We start from the raw sequence: 13,821 nt of genomic DNA on the forward strand, positions 1-13,821 counted from the left end.
GAACAGTAGGATCACCAGCCAATACAGCCAGCAACATTAATCTCACTCCCTCCCTCCCATCCTTCATCACTGAGGCCTGAGGGGACAGGGGCAACTTCTGAGAAGCATGTGTGCCTTTGGAGGCAAACCAGCACCCCCAATGATCAGGCTAAGAATCCCTCCACAGGTATAATCAAGGACACTGCCCCTTCCAACAGAACCGCTCAAAGGTTGCTTTTATTGAAGGCCCATCTGAACAATTTCTAGGATTTATCAGTGAGATGCGAGGTGCCAAGCTCTACCCCGGGAGCTTGCCCCTGCACGCCTGTGGTTGAGATCCAAGGTGGTGGAGCCAGAGCTGGGAAGCGCGGGAAGGGTCCCCGGGGAGGGGAAGTGGGCGTGGCTTCGTGTCGGGGCGTGGCTTTGCGCCGGGGGCGTGGCTCCGCCGGCTGCTGCAGCCGCCGAGGGGAGGCGCGAAAGGCCGGCGCGGCTCTTCCCGGGAGGGCGGCTGCGTCCCAGAGCGAGGACCCGCGGCGACCCTGCGCTCTGAGCGCGAACCGACTGAGAAAGCCCTGATAGGAGGGGACAGGGGTCCGCGTCCTGCCTGCACCCGCTGCCAGGGCTCTGCGACAGCGGCAGGGATGCTCGGCCGGGTCTGGGCGCTGGCCCTGCTGCTCCTGGCCCCGGGCCGAGGTCGGCAAGGTAGGGCGCAGGCGGGAGGGAGCCCGGGGCCACGCTCCGGCCTTCGGGGGCGCGCGGTGCCCTGGGTGACTCGCGGAGCGCCCCTGCGCATCTGCTCCTTCCTCCCCGACCGCAGCCTTTGGCCAATGCATGTTGCTGTTCCTCTGTTTCCTCCTCCTATCCTGGTCCCTGAGGGCTCTCTAATTTGCCGTTAGAAACTTTCACTGGATCTGCCAGGCATCCCAGCTGCAAGTGGATCCGCATTATCCGAAAAGAGTTCGGTTCCAAACTGCTCGGTTTCTACCCCACTCCCACCCCACCGCCGGAAATAAGTAATTGATGAACATTTTATCCCTACAATAAATCAGTAAGTTTTGTGTATGATTTTTTTTTAGTATATCTATTAGAATCTCTCTTGATCCTGTAAGAGGTCTCTACGAAAAAAATAGCCCTCCTCCCCCCAAAAAAGAAAAAAAAATAGCCCCATTCCTGCCTCTTTAATCCATGACAAAGAATAGTATAGAATGCAGTGAAGTTAAAACGTTAATTAGCGCTTCCTGATTGTTTTTTGTGTATATGTAGATAAGATATTAAGTGAAAGGTAGCTTATGCTTGTATTATAAATTTCCATATATTTTTCAGAAATAAATCTGTTGTACAACTTCGAAAAAAGAATTATGTGCAACATTTATAATTGCTTAGGGTATAATTTTGTCTTATTATCTTGTTGATCTACATCTATTTTACTAAGGTAAATTTGCTCTGTAAAAAAGCAAGTTGCACTAGCCCATGTAACATTTTTTAAAGAATATTAAATATATTATTTCCTGAAAGGTATCATTAGTCTATACCTTCTTTGATTTGCTTACAGATTTACTAGATCTTCCTGAAGAACTGTTCAACATACGTGTAATGACATTAAATATGCATGTATTGCGGTTAGATAAAATATTTCTTAAAAAATGACCAGTATATATAAAGAGAATTTCAGTGTTGACTATAGATCACATAACCCCTTCTTGCCTCTCCATAATAGCTTTATCATCTCTCTACTGAAGCCAAATATTAACCCTTACCAGGTTCTAAACTCGTATCATGGTAAAGTTGGTAACTTTTTTATATTTAATAGAGATAGGAGAGGAATGGAAAATATGAAACTTTTTTCAGACTTTATTGAATATAGTCCACAGTGTACAATAGTTATTGCAGTGTACAGTGATCTGGTTTTTAGTATAGTCACAGATATGTGCAACCACTATCATCAGTTTTAGAACATTTTTATCACCTTGAGAAAAAATACTTACTCTAGCTTTCCATCCCCTATTCCCTCCATGACCCTCTCCTCCCACTCTTCCAAGTGTAAGCAATCTCTGATCTTACTTTCTGTTCTATGGATTTACCTATTCTGGATACTTTATATAAATGGAATCATGTAACAGGTTGTCTATTGTGACTGAATTTTTTTCACCTAGCATGTTTTCAGGGTTCATCCATATTGTACCATATTTAGTACTTCATCTCTTTTTATGGTGAAATAGTTTTCCATTCTAAGTATTTACCACATTTTGTATGTACATTCATCATCTGATGAACATTTGGGCGGTAATAAATATTACTACTCAGAACATCATGGTACAAGTTTTTATGTGGACACATGTTTTCATTTCTCTTATGCATAGGTATAACTAGAAGTGGAATTACTGAATCATGGAATAATTCTATTTAACCTTTTGAGGACTAGATTGTTTTCCAAAGTGGCTGTGCTGTTTTATAGTCCCATAGAAGTGCACAAGGGTTCTAATTCATGCATGTTCTTGTAAAGATTGAGATTTTGATTTTAGCCATCCTATTATGTATAAAGTGACATTTCATTGTGTTTTGATTTTCATTTCCCTGGTAGCTAATGATGGCAAGCATTTTTCATGTGTTTATTGGATATTAGTATATCTTCTTTAAAGAAATACTACTCAGATACTTTAACAGTTTTTAAATTGGGTTAAGTTATATGAGTTATTTATGTATTATATATACAATTCTCTTACCAAATATGTGATTTGCAGTTTTTTTTTTTCCCATTCTGTGGGTTGTCTTTTCACTTTCTTGATAATGTCTTTTGAAACACGGAAGTTTTAATTTTAATGAAATCCAATTTATATATCTTTTCTTTTGTTGCTTGTGCTTTGTTATCATAGTTTGGAATTTGTTGTCAAATCTAAAGTTTCATGAAGATTTACCCCAATATATTTTTAAAGAATTTTATAGTTTTTGCTCTTGTATTTTGGTCTTTGGTACATTTTGAGTTAATTTTTATATATGGTACAGCATAAGGGTCTAAGTTTATTTTTTTTTTGCATATGAATATCCAATTTTCCCAGCACCATTTGCTGAAAAGACTGTCCTTTCCCCATTAAATGACGTTGGCCCCTCATGCCGAAAATTAGTTGAAAACCATAGGTAGGTACGTGGGTTTATTTGTGAACTTCCAATTTTATTCATTGACCTATGTTTATCCTTATGTCAACACTATGCTGTTTTTATTGCTGATGCTTTGTAGTAAATTATGAAATTGGAAAATATGATTCCTCCTATATTTTTTCAAGATTGATTTAGCTATTCTGTGTCCCTTGAAATTCCATATGAATTTTGAATTAGTTTGCTAATTTCTACAAAGGAGTCATTTGGTATTCTGTTAGTGATTTGATGAATCTTCATGTTAATTTGGGGAGGATTGTAATCCGAACATTAAATCTTCTGATCCATGAATGTAGATGTATTTCCATTAACATAGATCTGTAATTTCCTTCAACAGTGTTTTTTGGTGTTTAAAGTGTAAGTTTTGGCTTCTTTTGTTAAATTTATCCCTGAGTATTTTGTTCTTTTGAAGCTATATAAGTGAATCGTTTGAATATTTCATTTTCAGTCTATTTGTTTGTTGCACATGTATGAGAGCATAATTAAACTTAGTATCTTGATTTTGTATCCTGAAACCTTGTTAAACTTGTTCATTGTAACTTTTGTGTCTGTAGATTTCTTAGGAATTTTTACATAAAAGATCATATCATCTGTGAACAGAGATGGTTTTTCTTTTTTTCCATTCTATGTACCTTTAATTTATTTATCTTGCCTAGTTGTCCTAGTTAGAACCTGAAGTACCATGTTAAATGAAAGCAGGGAGAATGGGCCTTCCTAATCTTATAAGAGAGCATCCAGTCTTTCTTCATTAAGTATGATGTTAACTGGAGGCTTGCTTTTTCTTTTAATTAATTTTTTTTTAATAGATTGTCAGGTTGAGTAAGTTCTATTCTATCCCTAGTTTGTTGGGTATATATATCAAAAAAAGGTGTTAGATTTTTTTCAAATGATTTTTCTGGGTCTATTGAAAAAGCACTTGTGAATTTTTCTTTTTTTATCCTATCAGTATGGCATATTATGTCGATTCATTCTTGGAATTTAAATCAACCTTGCACACCTGGTTTAATTTCCACTTGCTTATGGTTATAATTCTTTTTCTAATTTCTGGATTCATGTTACTAATATCTTGCTGAAGATATCTGCATCCATATTCAAAAGATACATTGGTCTACAGTCTTCTCTTCTTGTGTTTTTTTTTTTTTTTCTTCTTGTTTTGGTATCAAGAATAATCCTGGGTTCATAGAATGAATCTGGAAGTATTCCATCCTTTTATATATTATTTGGAAGTGTTTGTAAAGAACTGGTATTATTCTTTAAATATTTGGTAGAATATAGTATTGATGCCATCTGAATCTGGCCTTTTCTTTATGGGTGTGTTGTGTTTTGTTTTGTTTTTTAATTTTTTTTAAATTTTTATTTATTTATGATAGTCACAGAGAGAGAGAGAGAGGCAGAGACACAGGCAGAGGGAGAAGCAGGCTCCATGCACCGGGAGCCCGACGTGGGATTCGATCCCGGGTCTCCAGGATCACGCCCTGGGCCAAAGGCAGGCACTAAACCGCTGCGCCACCCAGGGATCCCTTGTTTTGTTTTTTAACTCAATATTTTTACATGATGTAAACCTATTCAGATTGCTTATTTCTACTTGAGTCAGTTTTGTCATTTGTGTCTTTTTAGGAATTTGGCAATCTCATCTAACTTATCCACTTTATTGACATATACCAGCTTGTAATAATATTCCTTTCTTTTAAAAAAATATTATTTATTTTAGAGAGAGAATGAGAGAATGTACAGAATGGAGAGCAGAGGGAGAGACAGAGTGAGAGAGTCTTATGCAGATTTTGTGCTGAGCACAAAGCCTGAAGCAGGGTTTGAATTTACGACCCTGAGATTATGACCTGAGCTGAAACCTAGAGTCCAACACTTAGGCACCCTTGTAATAATATTCCTTAATAAAATCTGTAGTGATGCCTCCTGTTTCATTTCAGATTCTGGCATCTGAGTCTTCTCTTTTTTCTTTCTCAATCTCATTAGAGATATGCCAATTGTGTTGATTTTTTTCATAGAACCAGCTTGTGGTTTCATTGATTTTCTCCATTGTTTTTCTATTCTCAATTTTATTAATTTTCTCTTTAATCTTTATAATTTCCTTGCATCTGCTTCCTTTAGACATAGTATGCTCCTCTTTTTCCAGTGTCTTAAGGTGCAAGGTTAGTTATTACATTGAGATCTTACTCTTATCTAATGTAGGCAAATACATCTATAAATTTCCATCTAAGTACTAATTTGGCAGCATCTCATAAATTTGACATATTGTATCTTTGTTTTAATCTTTTCAATGTATTTTCTCATTTCCTTCTTAATTTCTTTTTTGACCCATTGATTATTTAGGTTAATTTCCACCTATTTGTAAGTTCTTTAAATTTATTTCTGCTATTGATTTGTAATTTCATTCCATTGTGATCAAAGAACGCATTTTGCATGATTTCTATCTTTTTAAAAATTTATTGAGGTTTATCTTGTGGCCTCGCGTATTGTCTCTCCTGAAGTATGTTGTGTGTGCACTTCGAAAGAACTTCTATTTGCTGTTGTTGGGAGGAGTGTTCTATAGATGTCTGTTAGATCACATTGGTTTATAGTATTGTTCTAGCTCTATTTCTTTGTTGATCTTCTGCCGTTTTTCTATTCATAGGGAAAATGAAGTATTGGGCACCTGGGTGGCTTGCTCAGTGGTGGAGCGTCTGCCTTTGGCTCAGGGCGTGGTCCCAGGATCCTGCGATTGAGTCCCGCAATGGCTCCCTGCAGGGAATCTGCTTCTCCCTCGACCTATGTCTTTGCCTCTCTCTCTCTCTGTGTCTCTCATGAATAAATAGATAAAATCTTAAAAAAGAAAAAAAGAAAAGAAAAGAAAAGAAAATGAAGAATTGTGGGGCACCTAGGTGCCTTAGTTGGTTAAGCATTCAACTCTTGATTTCTACTCAGGTCATGATCTCCTGGTTGTGAGATTGAGCCCTGTGTCAGGCTGCATGCTCAGCGTGGAGTCTGCTTGTAACTCTCCCTCTGCTCTTGCCCCTGCTCTTTCTCTCTCTCAGATAAATAAATAAATAAATAAATAAATAAATAAATAAATAAATAAATAAAATATTTTTAAAAAATGAAGTATTGAAGTCTCCAACCATTACCATTGAAGTACGTATTTTTTCCTTCTGTGCATGTGTGTGTATTCGTAATTGAGTTTCTTCCTCATGAACTGAACCTAACTGCCCCTCCTTATCTCTAGTAACATTTTTAAAGGTTTTTTTTTGTCTGATCTTAATTTAGCCAATCCAGATTTTTTGTGGTTGCTGTTTGCATGATATTTCATACTTTTACTTTCAATCTATTTGTATTCTTTGCAAGAGGCATACTTTTTGCCTCTTGATATAAAAGAGGGCAAAGTAATATAGCAAACTAGTCACTATTTGACCTTGCTTTTCAACCTTTGTGTTGTTGCAGGATTCATAGTCCTATTTTGAATATCAGAAGCTTTAGGGAAGGTATAAAAATTTTAAAAATCCACAAATATTTGAAATTCCCATAGGGCAATATACCAAAGATTTTATATTTATAAATGAAAATATTATGAAGTACCTGTCTTCAGACATTAATAAGCATTTTTGCCTTTAATAATACAATGATTTATCTACTTTCTTAACATATTTGTTTATCCACCAATTATGAATTTTAAAGAATCTTGGCTATTGTGTTAAACTAGAAAACAATTTGGTACAGATTATTTTGTATCTACAAACAAAACTAGAAAACCATTTTCATATTGTATCATTATGTATCAACTTTACAACTTGACACCTCTCCCTGCTCTCCCTCTACCCCTGCTGCTCCCCTTGTGCTCTCTCACTCTTTCTTTCAAATAAATAAATAAAATATTTTTTTAAATAAATAAAATCTTAAAAAAAAGAAGACAGAATAAATAGAAATGTCAATTTTAATGTGTATTTTCTATGTATTTCTGAAAAAAAGAAAGATTTTATTTATTTCTTTGAGACAGAGAGAGGGAGAGCAGAGAGGAAGAGGGAGAAGGAGACTCCCCGCTGAGAATGGGGCTTGACATGAGGGTGGATTCCAGGACCCTGAGATCATGACCTAGGTTAAAGACAGATGCTTGACTGACTGAGCCATGCAGGCACCCCTATATGTACTTTTGTTATGAAGGAAAAGTTATATTGGGAGTTTTCTAGAAAGCTTAGCATATTATTCATGCCATGAAATTGATTAATGAGTAATTGTAATAATCTAATTGTAGAGCTTTCTTTTATTATTTGAGAAATATTATTTATATTTGAGAAGCTAAGTCCCCAAATTTCCAAATGGGAGCCAAAACCATCCTAATAATTCTCACCTAGTTAATTATATGTTGCACTCTAGGGTTAAGGTTGTAATTAGGTTTTTAAGAGTGTGGCTTGTTCATTGCTAATAAAATTTTTAAATTTTCTACAGAGACCTTGAACTTTTTAAAAAGACAAGCAGAAAAAAAAAAGACAAGCAGATTTTTTGGTAAAAAATGAAGTGAACAATACAAAATATGAGTTCTTTTAATTATATGAAATAAGAATTTTTGTCTAAAATAAATGTTAAAAATAAATAAACTTTTAAAAATTTCTGAGTAAATATTTTATAGTTCTTTAGTGTTTTGATGTGGGGAAAAAAAGCAAAAGAAAAAATTAAATATCCTGGAGGATCCCTGGGTGGCTCAGCGGTTTAGCACCTACCTTCGGCCCAGGGCGTGATCCTGGAGATCCAGGATTGAGTCCCACGTCAGGCTCCCTGTGTGGAGCCTGCTTCTCCCTCTGCCTGTGTCTCTGCCATTCTCTCTCTCTCTCTGTGTGTGTGTTTCATGAATAAATAAATAAAATCTTAAAAAAAAATTTCCTTACAACTTAAAACCCACTGACAAGTCCTTGAGAAAGGAAGAGTGACCTTTCTATAGGAACTCAACTGCTTCAATGTAATACTTTGCTAGTACCTTATCTTAATATTAACCCAACCCCCACAATCCTGTAAGTCTCCTTTAACATATAAAAATTCTTTTGGAAACTTCCTTTATCTCTAGCCCCACAAGATACATGTTAGCAATCATACCCCAAGCACATGGCCCATTGATACACATCTACAGGGTCTCAAGACTAGGGTTTTAGTAGACAGTAATGAATGGCCTTTCTCTAACAATAGCTAACCCCCTCAAGGTCCTAGAAACCTTGCTTCCAAAATTACTCAGAGAGTTACTCTAACCCCCTCTCAAAAGCATAGAAGTCCTGTCACCATGCTTTATTTTATTTTATTTTATTTTATTTTATTTTATTTTATTTTATTTTAATTATTCATGAGAGACACAGAGAGGGAGAGGCAGAGACAGGCAGAAGGAGAAATGGGTGACTCAATCCCAGGACCCCGGGATCACAACCTGAGCCAAAGGCAGACTCTCAACCACTGAGCTACAGGTGCCCCACCATGCTTTAATAAAACCACATTTTTGCACCAAAGACATCTCAAGAATTCTTTTTTGACTGTTTGCTCTAAACCTCAGAATTTCCACACACTGTTGATGTTATGCTGCGATTGCCACTACATTTATTACATTTTTAGCTTTGGATTAGTGAACAATAATTCAAAGTGCAGAGTCAGAGGAAATGTGAGCACTACAGAAACATTAAGGAGAAAAACTGTACAGAATAAAAACGGAGTTAGTGACTTTTTTTCCCCAAGATAATATTCTATCGCAGGAAAGAGATAGAGAAAACATTTCAATAATTCATGCAAACCTCACTGGTAATCTCTTTTTAAATATTTTCCTAAGTTTCCAACCAGGTACAATGTTCTGATATTGAGAGTATCTTGGAGTTATTTCAAAATTAAATGAAATGACAGTATATATATCCCCTGAGTTCTATCCATACACATTTTATGAAATATTTATCTAGTGTTGACAGATTGAGATCATCAAAGTCAATAGAGCATTTTGAATTACATTTTTCTTGGGAAGTTGAAAACTGGTGGAGCAAGAGATAAAGGGAGGAGAAATCTTTTGTGCTCATTCCTAAATTTTTCTACTACAAAAAATTCTTTGAGGAGACTTTGTCTTGAAGAACACTATATTTTGTACAGTTTAATTGCTATCTCTACAAATGACAAAAAACAAAGTTATAATAATAACAGTTTTTATAAGCTACACTTAGGAGATCAACTTGCACATTAATATCTCTAATTTATTGTGCTGTTATTAATTTGTTTCTAGGATATATTTCTACCCCAGTTTCTCTCTTCTTGCTGGGACAAGAGCTCTATGATCTGCCTATGTGGGTTTGACAGAAAAGGTATCTATCTTCCAGGTCAAGTGCTGCTCAGAAAATGGCTTCCCTAAAAAAAACTACAGAACTCTCCCTTTCTCTAGGGTCTTTTCTTGTTTCTCCTTCAAAACTGCTCCCCTACACCCTATTCCTTTCCTGTGCTTGGTAATAAAGTGGATTTCAATACTTTATCTTTAAAAAAAAAAAAAAAAAACTTTGAAAACTTTATATTCGTTCCTGTACTGAAGAATGTAAGGAACTTCAGTAGGAGAGCATTTTGCAAAAAATAGATTGACATTAAAAGCTTAATTTACTATGTTGCCTTCCAAGATGTGGCAGAGATGGGACTTGGGGAGTCATGTGGAAAGCAGGTCATGGAGGGTCGTTGATGGCTTTCAGATCTGGAAGGCCACTCTCAAGAGGAGTCTTTGCAGGGTCTGTGACCTCAGGTGGCAACAGTCCTTTTTTTTTTTTTTTTTTTTTTTTTAACAGTCCTAACTCAACAGTGATCAGCAGTATTCCTTGTCCAAATTAAATGAAAATAAATTTCTTGAAATACAGTACCTCAAACATTCTTCAGTTTGTAGATTGGTTTATTGCATTTATGGAAAATGCAAGTCGTCTTTGACTAAGAGACGCTGACATTTCAGATGGTCATGATGTGCACTTGTAGGTTATTTGCTTAATTTGGGGGAGAAATCAATTTTAATTGAGGGCTAAATTATGTTAATGAAGAAAACACATACACATGAGACACCTGTCTTTCCATCCTAGTTCAGGAGTGCTCTCCTGGAGGACACCAGCTTCTTCAGAGCCCTTATAGAAGTGTGCATTTTGACTCAATGCACCTCCAGCATTCTCCCTTTCAAGACCTAATATGTGACCATTCCCTGTCTCCTGGATGGTATCGATTTCTCATCTTTGACAGACCTGCCGAGATGCCCACCAAATGTGTTGAGGTATTTCAACTACTAAGAACTACACATGTATTTTCTTATATATTCTTTCATGTGAGGATTGAATCATGTTACAATCCATTTATTTCTTGCTCTGAAATATTTTATTATAATATATATATTATTATTTAATATTATAAATTATATTCTTTAATATAACTGTAAATATTATTTTATAATATTTATTTTTGTGTCAAGATTGAATTAATGCAAAAGAGCATTGCCATGTTTTCTGTTCTAATAATAATAGTAACATTAATATTATGCTCATTCATGCAGTCCACCTTTTAAATCAGAATTTAAAAGTAAAAATTGAAAAAAAAAATAAAAAAAAAATAAAAATAAAAATAAAATTTGGGAATGCCTGGGTGGCCCAAGGGTTGAATGTCTGCCTTTGACCCAGGGAGTGATACTGGAGACCTGGGATCGAGTTCCACATTGGGCTCCCTTCATGGCGCCTGCTTCTCCCTCTGCCTGTCTCTGCCTCTCTCTCTCTCTCTCTCTGTGTCTCTCATGAATAAATACATAAAATCTTTAAAATAAATAAATAAATAAAAGTAAAATTTGAGGAAATTCACTACATCTTTAAATATTTGTGTTCTTTTTCTTTGGCTGAACTAATTATAATTGTATCTAGAGCCTCCCATAAATGTAAAGGTGAACTGATTTTGCTGGGTCTTCCATGGGGAAGTGTTCCCTATCCCCACCCTCTCATCCTACTTGAGCCAAGGCTTTAGAGCATCCAACTGGAGAATTAGTAGAATTTTTTTTCTTTAACTCTACAGGATTGGGATCCCTGGGTGGCGCAGCGGTTTGGCGCCTGCCTTTGGCCCAGGGCGCGATCCTGGAGACCCGGGATCGAATCCCACGTCAGGCTCCCGGTGCATGGAAGCCTGCTTCTCCCTCTGCCTGTGTCTCTGCCTCTCTCTCTCTCACTGTGTGCCTATCATAAATAAATAAAAACAAAAAAAAATTAACTCTACAGGATTGTACAAATCTGTGTAGATAAATGCCTACTTATGATGGTTAAAATAATTCATGTGTATTATAGAAAATTTAGAATAATGGACAGTTTATAGCATAACATTCATTCATCATCTACTCACACAGTCATACTACCATGAACATTCTGCTGTCTTTCCTTCTTTTCATATTGTTCTGTAAGGTTCATGCTGCATGTTCAGTTGCATAACATGCTTTTCTCAGGTACAGTTTTCAGTTTTCAAGTACAGCATTAGCATTTGCCTATACTGTTGAAAATTCTTTAATATTAATGTTGAAAATAATATTCTGTCATATATAAGCCATATTTATTTAAACATTGTCATGTGTGCACAGTCAGGCTTTTGCTATAATAATTCTGCAATTAGCATATAAATCACTACTACAAAAAAATCACTGTTACATTTTAGTGTAGTTAGATTATTTTTATAAGTAAAATTAGTGAAGGTTAATGTCCTTTTGAAGGTTCGATACATGATTATTTTTAAAAAATATAAGGCTCATTTCTCATTTTAGTAGATAAAAATATCTTTTCTAATACTGAATAGTTTCATGTATTCATTATTAAGCATCTGTATGTTTCTTCTGTGAATTATGTGTTTGTGTATTTTACCCATCTCTGATCTTAAGAGTTTTTAAGTGGATAATATTATATCATTAAAATAAAATAAGAAATATAATAATGTGACAATAAACAATACACTGAATATAATGCTATTAACAAATACTTTTTCTTATTCTTATATTTTAAAAACTATTATTTAAACATAACTATCAATCTTGTCCTTTATGATTTCTTTTGTTTTTAAGCATGGAAATAGTTATAATATTGAGCATTATTATTATTATTGAGTTACTGACTCATTGTTTTGTAGAAATTATGTTATGTACATAATTATACTTATATCTCACCACAGCACAGTGAGGTGGGTACTAACTACCATCCACCTAGAGCAAAAGGGAAGGATATTGGGTGCCTTGCCTGAGGTCATGCATTTAGCAAGTGCTTGGGGCCTTCCCAAATTATATAGTTTCCTCTTATTTTTCCTGGGTCAGTTTTCTATTTAACTCCATTTTCCATCTGGAAATGATTTTGATAATTGGCTTCAAGTGAGGCTTTAACTTCATTTTTTTTTCCAAATTGCAAACCCATTGTTTCATCACCAGATTTTGAACATCTTTTCCTTCTCCCCTGACTTTTGATGTCTCCTGAACTGTGCATTAACTTCTTACATACCCTATATCCAGTAATTTTAGAAGAAATCTCCAAGGTGAGTTTATCTTTTGCTCTGTATTAAGATGACTTCAGATTCACTTATCTTAGGATGTATCACTATGGAAGTAAGTTATCTGACACTGAATTTCTCTTGTTTACAAAGGTAACAAATAGAATACATTTAAATTGAATAACATTATTATTGGGGATCCCTGGGTGGCTCTGCGGTTTGGTGCCTGCCTTTAGTCCAGGGCATGATCCTGAAGTCCTGGGATAGAGTCCCACATTGGGCTCCCTGCATGGGGCCTGCTTCTCCCTCTGCTTGTGTCTCTGCCTCTGTGTGTGTGTGTGTGTGTGTGTCTCATAAATAAAAAAAATAATAAAATCTTAAAAAAAAAGAGTTAAGATTATATTAATTATGAGCAATTTACCTTAAATTTAGTATTCTGTAGTTACTTTAATAGTAGGGTACAAATTATTAGAATCTTTAAATAATTTATTATTTTAAGGGTTATTTAGAAGAAAATGCAAAGTTGACTTATCTATCATGTGTGAAAATAAATTGGATTTTCAACTTTTGTTTTCTCTGTTGCAAAAGATGAATCACTGTGGAACACAGGCTCCTATCTGGCTGTCTCTGAGAGATACAGAGACCCTGCCTTTACCTGGAGAGATCAAGCAACTGACAGCTTGTGCTACATGGCAGGTTTTGTTTAGTGCTACCAAAGACTGCTGCCTTTTTCAAATCCCAGTGTCTGTAAGAAACTGTGGAAATTTTTTTGTGTACTTACTACAGCCTACTCAGGGATGTATGGGATATTGTGCAGAAGGTAAGAAAATATGAGTAATATATGTGAACTGCTAGTCACAGAACTGTGTGTGTTGATGTGTTGGGGCCATTCTCTGGAGAGGTTGTGTTGAGATAATACATATCTCAGGAAGAGTCTTGGTCTGCCACTGCTGCAAAATGACAGCTAAATTTCTGGTTTAAATTGTCCAAATTTGTTTAGGATTCTTTACCAAGATCTTAAGATCTTGGAAAATATTTGTTGATGTGAAAGTATCAGAGCAGATTGCTTGCCATCCCTCCCGTTGAAAATGATGATTGAGAAAACTGGTCAATGCAATAGGCATTGATTGGCACAGGGTTGCTGCCTTACAAAGAATACCTGAAGAAGGTTTCTCTCAATAGGTGATGAACTTGAGCTGAGCTCTGAATGAGGACAATGGG

At 35.8% G+C, this 13,821-nt stretch overlaps 1 protein-coding gene across 3 annotated transcripts in view; it reads left to right on the top strand.

Annotated features, from left to right (window-relative positions):
- The first annotated feature begins 440 nt into the window (after positions 1–440).
- The window catches only part of VWDE (von Willebrand factor D and EGF domains), a 99,158-nt gene continuing 85,777 nt past the window's right edge, over positions 441–13,821 (top strand). For 2 of the 3 annotated variants that reach the window (XM_077856737.1, XM_077856738.1), the window contains exons 1-3: positions 441–681; positions 10,191–10,375; positions 13,189–13,420. In XM_077856737.1, the coding sequence (XP_077712863.1) occupies positions 621–681; positions 10,191–10,375; positions 13,189–13,420 (478 nt within the window). In that variant the 5' untranslated portion in view covers positions 441–620. Of the gene's footprint in view, positions 682–9,364; positions 9,444–10,190; positions 10,376–13,188; positions 13,421–13,821 lie in introns of all 3 variants that reach the window. The other variant, XM_077856739.1, reaches the window with a different exon arrangement.

This window comes from Canis aureus, chromosome 18 (genome assembly GCF_053574225.1).
Source record: "Canis aureus isolate CA01 chromosome 18, VMU_Caureus_v.1.0, whole genome shotgun sequence".
Taxonomy (NCBI): domain Eukaryota; kingdom Metazoa; phylum Chordata; class Mammalia; order Carnivora; family Canidae; genus Canis; species Canis aureus.